This window comes from Heterodontus francisci, chromosome 37, assembly GCF_036365525.1.
Source record: "Heterodontus francisci isolate sHetFra1 chromosome 37, sHetFra1.hap1, whole genome shotgun sequence".
NCBI classification, from domain to species: Eukaryota; Metazoa; Chordata; class Chondrichthyes; order Heterodontiformes; family Heterodontidae; genus Heterodontus; species Heterodontus francisci.
Window position 1 is genome coordinate 37,116,308 of NC_090407.1, and position 15,716 is coordinate 37,132,023.

The 15,716-nt window shown below is 43.4% G+C and overlaps 1 protein-coding gene across 6 annotated transcripts in view; it reads right to left on the reverse strand.

Annotated features, from left to right (window-relative positions):
- nphp4 (nephronophthisis 4) overlaps positions 1-15,716 on the reverse strand; it is a 532,906-nt gene that overhangs the window by 149,788 nt on the left and 367,402 nt on the right. For all 6 annotated transcript variants that reach the window (XM_068017516.1, XM_068017513.1, XM_068017512.1 and 3 more), the window contains one exon: positions 4,998-5,189. In XM_068017516.1, coding sequence (XP_067873617.1) covers positions 4,998-5,189 — 192 coding nt within the window. The remainder of the gene's footprint in view (positions 1-4,997; positions 5,190-15,716) is intronic.

Genomic DNA, 15,716 nt, shown 5'->3' on the forward strand with positions numbered 1-15,716 from the left:
CACTTGGGGAACATTCAGCAAGAAGAGACTGAGCACTAAAAGAAACAAGCATGCCGTGTCCAGTGGTAGCACAAATGCGAATGCTCTTGCTGTGTACATAATTGGTGAGGTGAGTGTGCAGCCACACAGTTCTCCATCCTCAATGTTTCTTTAAGGCAAAGGTAGATAAGAGCAAAAGAAATGGAAGGTGATGCTGATAGTAGCAGGCAGGATTAAATGGGAGCGGATCGGAAGGCGCAGCAGTAGCAGAACCACTAGCAGGGAACAGCTGGGCTAAATGGCCTGCTTATGTACATAGTCCAAAAGAAATGTGCTTCTTTTTCCAGCACCCTCACATCATTCATGTTTTCCCTGAGAGCAGCATTGAACCATCACGAGATAGGGGCAGTAACATCATCCTGACTCCAACAGCTGAGGTGGGTACTAAGTGATTCATTGGCGGTGTTATCAGTACATGCCTTTACTGCAGAACATAAAGCATGCTCAACAGTAATTTCATTGGAGGGTGGAAGCTCTGACACTGATGTTCTTTCCTTATTTCTTTTCATGTAAAACATGCTGTCGAGAAAACAATCCTTGAGACCAAGAATAGACTGAGCTCAGACTCTTGTGACTTTGCCTTCTTCACATGGACAATACAGCGTGGGACGGTATAGTGGTGCAGTGGTTAGCACTGCAGCCTCACAGCTCCAGCGGCCCGGGTTCAATTCTGGGTACTGCCTGTGTGGAGTTTGCAAGTTCTCCCTGTGTCTGCGTGGGTTTTCGCTGGGTGCTCCGATTTCCTCCCACAGCCAAAGACTTGCAGGTTGATAGGTAAATTAGCCATTGTAAATTGCCCCTAGTATAGGTAGGTGGTAGGGGAATATAGGGACAGGTGGGGATGTGGTAGGAATATGGGATTAGTGTAGGATTAATATAAACGGGTGGTTGATGGTCGGCACAGACTCAGTGGGCCGAAGGGCCTGTTTCAGTGCTGTATCTCTAAATTAAAATTAAAAGTAGTGGACAGAGAGCCAAGCGTTCATCACCACAAGTCTCTCCAGGAACAATCTCTTTAGTTCTGCATAGCAGAGACTCAGCCTGTCTGTCTCACGGGAATGCTGGTGACAGAACACTCATGTATCCATGCACAGCAGTGCCTCGAATGCTTAATGTACTTAATAAAATTTCTCAATAATTAAACCTGGAATTGTTGAGGTTTTTGATGCAATTTTCCCGACTTTGCAACTGCACTTCAGATATTTAACTGTGGTGTGGCCCTTGGGGGTGGGGGAGAGGGGGGGTGGGGTTGTGAGGGGGAGGTGGGGGGGAGGGGGAGAGGTAGAGGGGGGTGGGGGGAGAGAGGGGATGGGGGAGAGGTAGAGAGGGGATGGGGGGAGAGGTAGAGAGGGGGTGGGGGGAGAGGTAGAGAGGGGGTGGGGGGAGAGGGGGTGTAGTGGGAGGGAGTTAAATTCAGAACTTCCTGAAGAGGGGGATACAAAAGGCAGGGACCAGACAGCTGCAATGCGTGAAGTACAGTTGAGAAGTAGGGTAGAAAGCGGCTGGATAGGGGATCTGCAGCTGGAGGGAACGGCTGGATGGAGAGGGCCGCGCAGAGCAAGTGGCCGAAGACCTTGGTGTCGCCGGGTGTGGGGACCGGCCAGTGCGACTTTTGCCGTTGCGTTTATGGCGCATGCACAGAGAAACGCACTCCTCTTCCCTCCCCCACTTGCTGCTGTCTCCAGCCGCTCCGCTTCCGTCCGTCACTGGCCCGTTCGCTCGCCCACTCCGCTCCGCTCCCCTCCATCACTGGCCCGTTTGCTCGCCCACCGCTCCGCTCCTACCAGGCCCGCTCCACTCCACCCCCACCTCCCCGGCCCGCTCCACCCCACTCCCCGGCCCGCTCCCCTCCACGGCCCGCTCCCCACTCCACTCCACTCCTCGGCCCCAGCTCCAGCCCGCTCCCCGGCCCGCTCGTTCGCTCCGCCATTGTGTGCTGACGTGTTTGTTAGGTTGCCTCAGTGTGATTATTTGAGCAGCGCCATCTTTAGTCCTGGCAGCTGCCTAAAATCACAGTCGGTGACGTTTTAGTGGCACATGCTGCATTTGCGCATGTGGCACAGCAGCGCCATCTAGCAGTAGCATTGTCAGCAAATGCAGCCTTTATCCTGATTCTCTCTTTTCTGTTGGTTAGCCAATCCTCTATCCAAACTAATAAATTGCCCAACCCCATGTGATCTTACCTTGTGTATTAACCTTTTGTGTGGCACCTTATCAAATAGAAGATTTTGCTATCCATTTTTATATTTTGCACTAGTTTTCTTTCATAATTTACCTTTGCTCTTTTTATTACTTTTTTTAGTAACCCTTTGTTGATCTTTAAAGTTTCCCAATCTTCCAGCCTGTCACTGACCTTTGCAATATGGCATGCCTTAGTTTTTGTCTTTATGTTATCCTTAACTTCCTTGCTTAGCCATGGATGTTTTTTCCCCCTCTTACAATCTTTCCTCCTCTCTGGAATATATTTTAGTTTGGAGGAATTGAATATCTCCTTAAACATCTGCCACTGCTCATCAACTATCCTACCTTTTAGTCTTCCTGCCCAGTCCACTAGGGCCAAATCTGTCCTCATGCCTATGTAATTACCTTTGTTTAACTCCAGAATGCTAGTGTCATGCTCCAGTTTCTCGCTCTCAAACTGAAATTCTAGCATGCTATGATCACTCTTCTCTAGAGGACCCTTAACTATGAGATCATTAATTAATCCCACCTCATTGCACAATACCAAATCTAGAATAGCTTGCTCCCTGGTTGGTTCCACAACATATTGCTCCAAAAAACTCTCTCTAATACATTCAATGAACTCTCCCTCGTGGCTACCCTTGACAATTTGATTAATCCAGTCTATATGCATATTAAAATCACCCATGATTTTGCCATTCCTTTCTTACAAGGCCCCAGTATTTCCTGGTGTATACGGTGCCCCACTGTGGAACCACTTCCTGGGGACCTATAGATTACTTCCACTAGGGACTTCTTTCCCTTGCTGTTTCTTATTTCTACCCAGACTGATTCTACGTCTTGATCTCCAGTGCCTATATCGTTTCTCACTACAGCACTGATCTTTTCCTTTGTATGTTCACAGACCTTCAGTCATTCTGAATGATAACATGTATAATTTGAAGATCGTGGATGTCCCGCAGTTCACAACATTTCCATTAACCAGCACTCAGGTAGAGGAAATTGTCGTTTTTGCCCTCTACCTGGGGTGTCTTTATGTCTTTCCATCAAAATTCTCACTCCCATTGTGCCCTTTTCCAGTTAATTGGTACTTTATCATGTCATACATTGTTTTGTTTATAACCCTTCTGAAAGTGAAACGTATCGATTACAAAGTAAGAGTTAAAAGTACAAACCTTCCACCCTGAATGTCCACTGTCTTGCAAAACCAGCATTAAACCAATTTAATAATTTCCATCTGTTTTAATATGAATAAAAACACAAAAAATCAACTGAGGTTAATTCTGCATAACGCAGGTGAGATGAAATGTAAACCAAAGCAACCAAAACAAAATAAAAGGCAGGTTAGCTATGGTTTTATTAGTATAAACGTCAGAGAAAATGCGGCAGGGAATAAAGTCATTCTTCAGGCAAAGAAGTGCGTAACTTTCATCTTTTCAGTCGATAGTTGGGGGTGCAACTGTTCTTTTATTCCAAAACGTTTAAGAATTTATTTTTCCTCTGCCCAGTGGTGGTGTGGAAATGTTTAGAAGCAGGTCCAGTGTACATAATATATTGGATTTATCTTATAGGATCCAGAGATTTATCAGCTCCTTTCATGGTTCATTAAGTTCTTGAGGACAAAACATTTTCTGTTGCAAGATATGACATAAAATCAATAAATTTTATGGACTATATGTAATGGAGACTGTATGTGAGTGTGGGTTATACATGGTATATATAATGAAAAAAGGGATGTGATGATTAAATAGTGTATAGGTATGTGAAAAATATCTTGCTCAGGAAAAGAGATAACATAAATGCTGAATTCTCATTCACACTTTAGTCTTTATAGAACGAGAAGTGGGCATATATAGTTTGCCCTTTGCTGAACAGGCTGTGGATAATTTCTCTAGAAAAGAGAAAGGCTGAGAGTTGGCCTGATAGAAGTCTTTAAGATTATGGAAGGGTTGGATAGGGTAGATGTCGAGAAGATACTTCCACTTGTGGAGACGACTAAAACTAGGGACCATAAATATAAGTTAGGCACTAATAAATCCAATAGGGAATTCAGGGGAAACTTCTTTACCCAGAGAGGGGTTAGAATGTGGAACTCGCTACCACAAGGAGTAGTTGAAGCAAACAGCATAGATGCATTCAAGGAGAAGCTAGATAAATGCATGAGGGAGAAAGGAATATGCAAATAGGGTTAGTTAAAGAGGGACAAAAACAAGAAATGCTGGAGTCACTCAGCAGGTCTGGCAGCATCTGTGGAAAGAGAAGCAGAGTTAACGTTTCGGGTCAGTGACCCTTCTTCGGAACCCTTCTTGTTTTTGTTTCAGATTTCCAGCATCCGCAGTATTTTGCTTTTAGTTAAAGAGGGGCTGGAGGAGGCTCATGAAGGCATAAACAACGGCGCAGACCAATTGGGGCAAATGTTTCTGTGTTGTACATGCTATGTAATTCTATGTAACAGTGGCCTACATAAGTTAGATTTCCCATAGCCTGCAACTTTAGTGTTTATTTCATACCAAACCTAAAGGAATATTAATGGTTTCATAAAATATTAAGAAGAAATCTTTGAATCCGCACTCTCTTCCTGTCACTCACAACAGTTCTTTCCCTTCGACACCAAGGTCCAGTGTTGTGACACTTGCCCCATAAAGGTCTTATAGAAATTCCAAGCAACATGTTTGATACATGCACCTGGCAGTTATAGTTTTTGTAAGTCAACACACATCATCTACCCAAAATAATGGTTAGAGTCCCATTGCTCGTCCCATTGCTCCGAATGTTACCTGCTGAAAGCCAGAAATTGCAGAATTATCTCATTGCACTGAAAATGGTCTGCTTTTTCCTTCTGCAGATTAAAGTTTGAAAGTTCATCAGGGTCAATCACTGTTGCCAGCTCATTGTTATCATCTAGGATCTCAGGGAAGCCAATAGCATGCATCTGCGCTAAAGCTGCTCTTGAAGTCACAGTGGAAGTCCTAGGAACCAAAAACACAACAATTATTAAGCACAAAGATAGCTGCAATTCAGGCAATGTTAGGAACAATACCCTTTCCTCCCTAGCACCTGAGTTTAAATCCATGCCAGCTAGATATGCAAAGTTCTCCTTTTAAGAATCTTCAGTGAAATGAGTTCAAGGATGAGCAAACTATATAAAATAGACTTGTGAGTTCAGCAGTTTAACTGGCACTGAGCTGGCAACCTGCTCAAAAGGATTGCAACCACAGACTGGAACAGAAATGTGCGTGGAAGGTTGGAGTGTAGTTCACAGGGCAACACTGAGGGACAGCTCGAAGTACAACTGCTGTGTCAAGCATACTTTCAGAGTATTTGATGCAGTGTAAAAACAAACTGAAAAACCTAATTCTTTGTGACTGACCGATTCTGGTACAATGGAGACTTGAAAACACAATGAGGACTAAGCAGGAACTGTAAACCAACAAAGATAACAAAGTGACACCTAAGATTGCAGCCAGGATCTAATTCAAAGCATTCATCCACAATTCGGAGGTGGCACTGATTTGGAAGAGGGAACCATTTAGCGATCATTATCAAAATCAACAAAAAAAATTAATCCCTATTAATTGTACTGGTTGTTATGTATATTTTTGTTTCTTGAAGTTGATTTGCAGTTTTTAAGTGCAACAGTTGGTTAAAATGTTAGCATAACCTGGTTTATACAGCATTCTTTAAAAAGTACTCGCTCTTTCGCATCTAAAGATTTATTTTACTAGAGTTTTATAATTAGATCACACAACATACTAAGTATACAAGAGAAACAAGAAAAAACAATTCTGCTGCACGAACAGGTGTGTATTTGTGTGCAATTGGTTTCTTGCAAATGTTCTTTTCCTTTCCAGCACAAACACGATGGGCTGAATAGCTTCCTTCTGTGCCGTAAACTTCTGTGACTCGATGATTCCTGACGGTAGTGACTTTGTGCTGAGATATGTTACTTCATCCAAATGACCATTATTCATGTGTGAGTCTTGACAGTCAGTGTAAGCAGGTTATTATATCAGAGGATCTGAGCCCAACCTTCTCCTCAGAGAACTCCATACAAGTGCACTTCCAGCAGAAGTCCATGTATATCGATTACAAATGAGAACCTTGGCTACGGTACACCCCCATAATTGGAGGTATTGAGGACAATTGTGCCCTAATGTGGCCTTGGATGAGATTAGTTAATGCAGCACAGGCCAGGGATCAATCCAGGGATCTTCCTGATATGCCAGACTCAACCACTATTGGCTAAGCTGGCTGGGAGGCCTGTTTGCACAGTTCTTTTTGAAGTCAAATCATGCAAATTCACTTTATGAATTGGAACACTGCAACAGTCGCCTGTATGGGAGGGCTCAGCTGCTCACTGCGCCAGTAGTGATAACGAAGTGAACTGTCCTTCTGCCAACTACAACAGATTGCCCCGGACAAGGAACCACTCAACCGACCCCCCAAGCCTGCAGGAAGGCTGTCTCATTTTACAAGGCGCTCTCCCCACGTGGCAGAAGCACCTCCCCACACACATTCCCGCTGGTAAAATCCCGGCAGCAGCAGGAAGAGGCCCTTAATTGGCCGTGAACAGGCTATTTAAGGGCCTCAAGTGGCCTCTGGGCGGGAAGGCCGTCGACAGTCGATCCCGCCCCCAGTAAGATTGCTTGGCAACGGGCCCTCCGCCCCCACCAGGATCCTTTGTGCCCCCTTGCCTCAGGGGGGCCCATAAAATCCAGCCATAGATCTCAATAAATTGGAGATGTTTTCAGGCCCTGTTTTTCTGATTGAGTCCAAGAACACAAGAAATAGCAGCAGTAGACCACCATATGGCCCATCGAGCCTGCTATCACGGCTGATCTTAGGATTCAACTCCACTTTTCCTCCCGCTCACTATACCCCTTGATTCCCTGAGAGACCAAAAACCTGTCTATCGCAGCCTTAAATGTATTCAACGATGGAGCATCCATAACCCTCTGGGGTAGACAATTCCAAAGATTCACAACCCTTTGAGTGAAGTAATTTCTCCTCATCTCAGTCCTAAATGATTGGCCCCTTATTCTGAGATTGTGCCCCATGTTTTAGATTCCCTGACCAGTAGAAACAATCTCAATGTCGATCCTATACAGCCCTTATATAATCTTATATGTTTCAATGAGATCACCTCTCATTCTCCTAAACTCCAGAGAATACAGGCCCAATTTACTTAGTCTCTCATCATTGGACAAGCCCCTCATCCCAGGGACCAATCTAGTGAACCTTCACTGCACTGCCTCCAATGCGAGTATATCCTTTCTTAAATGTGGAGACCAAAACTGCACACGGTATTCCAGATGTGGTCTCAACAAATCCCTGTATAGCAGTAGCAATACTCCCTTATTCCTGTACTCCAATCCTCTTGCAATAAAGGCCAACATGCTATTTGCCTTCCTAATTGCTTGTTGTACCTGCATGTTAACTTACTGTGTTTTTGTACCAGCACACCCGTCTCTTTGAACATCAACACTTAAAAGTTGCATACCTTTTTTAAAAATTCTGCTTTTCTATTCTTACGACCAAAGTGCATAACTTCATACTTCCCTACATAATACTCAATCTGCTGTCTTGTTGCCCATTCACTTAACCTGTCTATATCTCTTTGCAGCCTCTATGTGTCCTCCCCACAGATTACCTTTCCACCAAGCTTTGTATCATCAGCAAACTTAGATACATTACTCTCTGTCTCTTCATCTGAATTATTACTATAGATTGCAAATAGCTGAGGCCCCAGAAATGATCCTTGTGGCTATCCACTATTTACAGCTTGCCAACTTGAAAATGCCCCGTTTATGCCCACTCGTTGCTTCCCGTTTGTTAACCAATCATCTATCCATGCTAATATTATCCCCAACTCCATGAGCCCTTATCTTGCCAACTAACCTTTTGTGTGGTGCCTTATCAAATGCCTTTTGGAAATCCAGGTATACTACGTCTACTGGTTCCTTTATTTACCCTACTAGTTATACCCAAAAAAAACTCTAATAAATTTGTCAAACAGGAGTTCCCTTTAGTAAAACCATGTTGACTTGCTCAAACTATACTGTGCTTTCCCAAGTGCATCCCTAATAATAGATTCGAGTATTTTCCCAATGACTGATTTTTTCTAACTGGCCTGTAGTTCCCTGTTTTCTCTCCCTCCTTTTTTGAAAAGCGGTGTAGCATTTGCCAACTTCCAATCTGATGGGACCGTTCCCGAACCCGAGGAATTTTGGAAAATCATAGCTAGCGCATCCACTATTTTCTGCAGCTATCTCTTTTTTACCCTAGGATGCAGGCCATCAAGTCCTGGAGATTTGTCAGATTTTAGTCCCTTAAGTTTCTCTAATACTTCTTCTCTACTGATACGAATTTCCTTAATTTCATCACTCTTTTTTAGCCCCTCAGTTACTGTCTATTTCTGGTATGGAACTTGTGTCTTCTAATGTGAAGACAGACACAAAGGGCTGAATTTTATAAGTCCGCCGACATCGGGGTCGTGGCGGGGGAGCCCGGAAAAAACTTCTGGGAGAGACCCGCTACGGGCCTCAATGCCAGAAAGGCCCCGCCACATTTTACCTGCGACAGTGGCGAGGCCTCGGGGCAGCCGCCACTCTGTGATCAGCGGTGGAGCCTTCATTTAAATATGCAAAAGCACTTATCTTGTTCCGACAGTTGTCCCACAACAATATTCCGGTTGGTGGCCGGAACTCCCGCGCCTTCGGATCTCCATTCGGAGATCTGATGCTTGGCACTGGTGGGGATGGGGGAGAAGTGAATTTTTCAGGGCAGGGGGAACTGGCAAAAATGAACGTGATTGATTGCGTGGATGGTGTTAAGCGGTTGGGGGTCAAAGGGAATAAACTTCGGGGGGGAAAGTTCGAGATATGAATAAAAGTTCTTTCCGGGGGAAGAGGGCAATTTATATCTAGATCACTCATTGGGGAAGGTGGGGAGAGATGGGAGTCAAAATTGTGTTACAATCGACCGCCCCAGTCAAAGCCCCGAATTAAAATATACGATTCTGATTGTGGTGGGAGAAACGCACTGATAATTCAATCCCGTCACTCCACAGATTGCCTAACATATCATATAAAACTTTCCAAATTAAAGAAAGACACAGCCAAATTGTTCCATCTATTAACCCCCTAATGAGGCTAACCAAACCAGGTGTCTTTCAATCAACAAATTAACTGTTTAATTAAAAAAACTAAATTCTTAAACACTATGAAGATATAAACAACATTTAAAATAGAAAAAATGAGTCCTTGCAAATTTACAGTCCAATGTTGCTTGAAGTCCTCACAGAATGTTGCTTTCCTTCTCCAGCGAATTTCAACAATTAACGACTTTCAACAGAATCAAACTGACTTTAGAGTTTTTGAGGAATAAAAGATTGTCACAGTCTAACTTCCCTCCCTTCAGTTTAAATTACCAGAGATCTATGTTTTGGCTTGACTTTTTTTAGAATTTTGAGATAATAATTAAACAGACTAAATTCCTATTCCTTCAGTTTAAATGGCTGACAGCTCTTTTTCCAGGTGCTGACACCACAGCTGTGTCTGTGTGTTCTGTTAGAACAAACTGTCTTCAACTAAAAGCCAGTTCAAAACTGAATTGTAACAAATGTATCGCATGAGACTCACTCCCAGTGGCTGTATCTATGGTAACGAGAATGCACCTTTGAATCGCCGTCTTCAATGGCTATTTCTAAGGCAACGAAAATGCACCTTCCTATAACTCCTGAGGCTTTCTGGTTCTTAAAGCAATACTGATCCCTTGCAAGCCTTAAAGGCAAACCGCATATTCCGAGAAAAAAACTACAGGACCATGACAGTTGTAATAACATTTTATTTTTATTTCCCGGAGACTGGGAGCGAGAAAATTTAAATGTCACTGAAGGGCTTGATGCCCTTTAAAAAAGGCGCCGGTGCCTGCCCGATGGCGCCGGACAACGTTGCCAGGGATGGAACGGCTGCCCCCTCTACGTCATTGGGGGTAGTCGTTGCACCCTCTCCATGTAAATGAGCTGCCGCGTGAAATATTGCATCGGCTCAGCAACGCACAAGTCGTGCGCGTGCCGTGCCTTTTTTGATGTTTGCCGCCGAGCTTTTAAAATTCATTGCAAAATATTTGTTCATTGCCTCTGCCATTAGCTCATTCCCCATGATAATTTCTCCTGTTTCTGCTTCCAAGAGACCAAAATTTACTACTCTCTTCCTTTTGATATACCTATAAAAGCTCATACAATCCGTTTTTATGTTACTGGCTAGTTTACTCTCATATTCTAATTTTTTTCCTTTTTTATCAACTTTTTGGTGGCCCTATGCTGGTTTCTAAAACACTCCCAATCGACAGACTTGCTTCTCTTTTTTTTGCAACTTTATATGCCTTTTCTTTTAATCTAATACTATCCTTAACTTCCTGATGAGCCACGGATGGGTCTTTCTGGCCGAGTTTTTGTTTTTCAAAGGAATATATTTTTGTTGAACATTTTGAATTGTTTCTTTAAAGGTTTCCCACTGTTAATTTACTGCCCTATCTTTTAGTCTATTTACCTTAGCCAGTTCTCCCCTCATGCCTACGTAATTGGCTTTAAGTTTAAGATTCTTATTTGTGATTGGAGCCTGTCACTTTCAAACTTAACATAGCATTCAAAGGTACTATGATCACTGTTACCCAGTGGATCTTTTCCTATGACATTGCTTATTAACCCTGCTTCATTACATAATACTAGATCTATGATAGCTTTATCTCTAGTTGGCTCCACAACGAGTTGCTCCCAGAAACTGTCCCGAAAGCATTCTACAAACTCATCTTCTAGACTACTCCTGCAAACGTCATTGTCCCAGTCTATATGAAGATTAAAGTCCCCTCACAATTATTACAATGCCTTTGTTACAAGCTCCAATAATGTCTTGTTTAATGCTCTGTCCAATGGTATAACTACTGTTAGGGGCCTATAAACTACTCCCACCAGTGTTTTCTGATTCATGCTGTTCCTTATTTCTACCCATACTGATTCTACTTCATGATCTTCTGAGGCCAGATCCTTTCTCACTAATGCCCCTATATCATCTTTAATCATAAGTGCTACCCCTCCTCCTTTGCTATTCTGTCTTTCTTCCTGGAATATTTATTTCCCAACCTTGATCACCATGTAACCATGTCTTTGTGACGGCGATTAGATCTAAATCATGTACCTCTATTTGTGTCACTAGTTCATCTATCTGATTGCAAATGCTTCACGCATTTAGATATAGAAGTTTTAATTTCATTTTTTTGCTTCTATTTCCTTCAATGACCTTATTTGCTGATGTACAATATCTGTTAAACTCTCTGACCCTTCCTGTCCCATTCTGCTGGTCTTTACACACAACGATATACTGTTCCGATGCCTTGGCCTTTCTCTTTGGATTTCTAAATCGCATCTCTCCCTCCCCCTCCCCCCACTCAGTTCATAACCTCTAATCTTATCTGCTGGCTCACTCTTGAGCTTGTATGCACTGTCCCTTCCTGTCACACCCTGATTATCATTATCCTTATTGCTATCTTGCTCCCTTGCCTTCTCCTCTGTCTTTAAATTATCACATCTTCCTTCACTTGATCCCTCGTCCCCACTATTTAGTTCAAAGCCCTCTCTACTGCCCTCGTTATACAACTCGCCAGAACACTGGTCCCAGCACGGTTCAGGTGTAGAACGTCCCAATGGTACAGCTCCCACTTTCCCCAGTATTGGTACTAATGCCCCATGAATCTAAACCCATTTCTCTCACACCAATCTTTGAGCCACGCATTTAACTGTCTAATCTTATTTACACTACGCCAATTTGCTCATGGCTCAGGTAATAACCCAGAGATTACCACCTTTGAGGTTCTGCTTTTTAATTTAATCCCCTAGCTGCTCATACTCTTTATGCAAAACCTCTTTCCTCGCCCTATCTATGCCTCCAAAACTGCAGACATCTGTGTTACCTGACTCCTGTCTTGGGTTCTGTACAAACGCAATCATTACTTGTCTGGCACAGTGGTTAGCACTGCAGCCTCACAGCTCCAGTGACCCGGGTTCAATTCTGGGTACTGCCTGTGTGGAGTTTGCAAGTTCTCCCTGCGTCTGCGTGGGTTTCCTCCGGGTGCTCCGGTTTCCTCCCACAAGCCAAAAGACTTGCAGGTTGGTAGGTAAATTGGCCATTATAAATTGCCCCTAGTATAGGTAGGTGGTAGGGAAATATAGGGACAGGTGGGGATGTGGTAGGAATATGGGATTAGTGTAGGATTAGTATAAATGGGTGGTTGATGGTCAGCACAGACTTGGTGGGCTGAAGGGCCTGTTTCAGTGCTGTATCTCTAAAAAAACTAAAACTAAAAACTGTTGTGTTTTCCAAGAACTAATTTTTGAAGAAATGATAAATTTGAAGTGCTTGTCTAATGACACTATTGATTATCCATTAAAGACTTGGTTTAGCGTAATAGTCAAGAGAACATATATACACAAATCTATTATTTGTAAACATTGTAGAAATCTAATTCTCAAATTAAAATAATATGGATTAGGACAGATTGTTCAATGTGTATAGCTGCATTACAGTGTTCTCAATTAATTCGTGAAAATAGAAATATATGGGACCTATTTTTCAGTCGCAAAATAGTGCCCAAAGCATTTAATATGGCAGGCGGCATGTGCACGCTCATTACGCACCAGAACTACTCTGCCCACCATATTGGTGAATGCAAGAAAAGTGGTTAACAGTGCTGGGACAGCTACATTGAGGTAAATGTGGTCCCTTAAAGTGTTCTCTGCAGACTGCCATATTGTTTTAAAAAACTTGCCTGAATGTGGAGTGGGAGATGCAGGATTTTTATGAATAATTGCCGCGGAACGCTCTATCCAGTTGGACTGTGCCGTACCACCTATCCTTCATGGAAAAGTTTCTGCAGAAAAACACCTTTGACCACCAATCCATCAGGCAGTGGTCTGCACGGAATGTCCTCAAGACCCTACAGGAAAAGGAGATGGTGGATTCTGTCGGATGGTTCCCCGAGCAGACTGCCAAAGTCATTTGGCGGAATGCCTCATCACTGGAACTTTCAAACAAGCACCAAGATGTAGCTTGGCTGGTGGTGAGAAGAGCCCTCCCCTTCCTGTACGCCCAAAGTCTCACCCCCTCTGCACAATGCCCTCGAGGTGGCTGTGGTGGGGAGACGGTTGCCCACCTCCTTCTGGAATGTGTCTTTGCAAAGCAGGTGTGGAAAGAGACGCAGTGGTTTTTGTCGGGGTTCATCACAAGCGGCTCTGTGTAACACAGGAGTCTGTGCTCTAAGGGCTGTTCCAGGGACGCATACCGAGATAAACATCAACTGCTGCTGGAGGACTATCAATTCAGTGAAAGACGCCCTTTGGTCTGCCCGAAACTTTCTGGTCTTCCAGCGCAAAGAGTTGTCCACGAACGAATGTTGCAGACTGGCACATTCCAAGGTCCAGGACTACGTGCTGAGGGACGCACAAAAGCTTGGGGCAGCCGCAGCAAAGGCTCAATGGGGAAAGACCACTGCGTAAGGTCCCCCAACCAAGCTGAACTGAGGGGCTGGATCTATGGAAAACCCCTCGAACTGAATCCGGAAAATCTTTGTTTGCTATAAAATGTATATGGCAGGAAAATTGAAATGGAAGGGTGGTGAGGCAACTCATTGAACCTGTATTGAAGGAAGCTGATCTCCTTTGCACTGTTTGTATTTTTTGTCTTGGTGCTGTTTGGAACTGTTTTGTAACTTTTTTTTTTACAGATTTTTATGAATAAAGTATAGTTTGGAAATAAAAATAATGCAGGATTTTTATGAATAAAGTATATTTTGGGAAAATAAAGGAAGGTTTCGGTGAAAGACGCTCTTTGGTCTGCCCGAAACTTGCTGGTCTTCCAGTGCAAAGAGTTGTCCACGACCGAGTGTTGCAGACTGGCACATTCCAAGGTCCAGGACTATGTGCTGAAGGATGCACTAAAGCTTGGGGCAGCCGCTGCAACGGCTCAATGGGGAAAGACCACTGCGTAAGGTCCTCCCACCAAAGTGAGCTGAGGGGCTGGACCCATGGGAAACCCCTTGGACTGTAAACATCAAATGCAGGTTTGCTGTAAAATGTACATGGCATGTGAAATGGAATGAAAGAGTTGTGAGGAAACTCACTCCTGTATTGAAGAAAACTGATTTCCTTTGCAGTTTTTGGAATGTCAACTTGGTGCTGATTTGAACTGTGTTGTAATGTATTTTTTTATGGATTTTTAGGAATAAAGTATATTTTTGGGAAAAAAAAAGATGCAGGAGCTCTCCACCCAGCTCCATATTAAAACTACGCAGGCTGCTGCTGGACACTGCTTGCCCCTCTCTTAATTGTCCTCGCCCTCTCCCAGTCACCCTTCCTCCCTCTCCTGATCACTGTCCACCACCCCCCCCCCCAACCTTCCTGATTGCCCAGTCCCTCCCAATCATGCTCCCCTCTTGCAGATGCCCTCTTTCCTGATTGTTTTCCTCCCTCTCCCAGGTCCTATCTGAAGGCCTCTGACAGTATGAGGAAAGGAAGTGAAGAAACTGGAAAAGGAGGAGAGTTCAGGACTGTCATTATATCTATTCAAAATGTCACTATTTACATTAAGGGTCACAAGAAAATTGGGCAAATTCCACAGTGCCAAGCGCGTAATTTCTGTGGCTCCAATGTGCAGAAGCACAAGGAAAGGCCACTCAGCTCATGTATTCAAACAGAGGAATGTTCCTTTTGCGCTGTAATTATTAGCCTGCTAAAAAAAGCACATTCTCAGAGACTGAACATTTCCAGGCTGCACACTGGCACGATTCACTAGCAGGTCTTTAATTACAGAGGAACAGGTATTCTCATTGTTTTGCTAAAAGATAAATTTTCCCTTTAATCTTTTCTGGGGAGGTTCTTTACATTCCCAAAAGATAATTAAGAGAAATTTCATAATATCTAACTAGCTTTAATAGCCATATTATCTAGCTATGCCTGGTGGCTTTCCAAGGGATGATATTTCCATGGTCCCTGCAACTCAGGAACCATTGTGTCCCATTGTGCAGTAAATCATCACCATCTAGACTTAAAGCATTCAATCCACTTCTAGCCAGACATACATCCACCTCCTTTTAAAGAAGTTAATTGCTGCTGCATTCATTGCTATTGATGGGAGTATGCTAAACATATCCACTACTTTGTCAGAAAATCATTTTTTCTAATATCTAGTCTGGCTCTTACTGTCCAATTTGTATAGCCAATAAAGCATCCACATCATTCATGCCTCGCAGAGTCTTAAAAGACCTGAATCATGACCCTGATCAATCTTTCCATTTGGTGCACTTTACGTCCTGAGATCATCTAGCTGCTTTATATTACTGCATTTAATTGGGATTCTGGGAGACAAGCATCTGCGAGCTGACTGTTTCCACTTACATTGCTATATATGATTACCTTATCCTGGTGGCAGATTTAGGAAGAATTT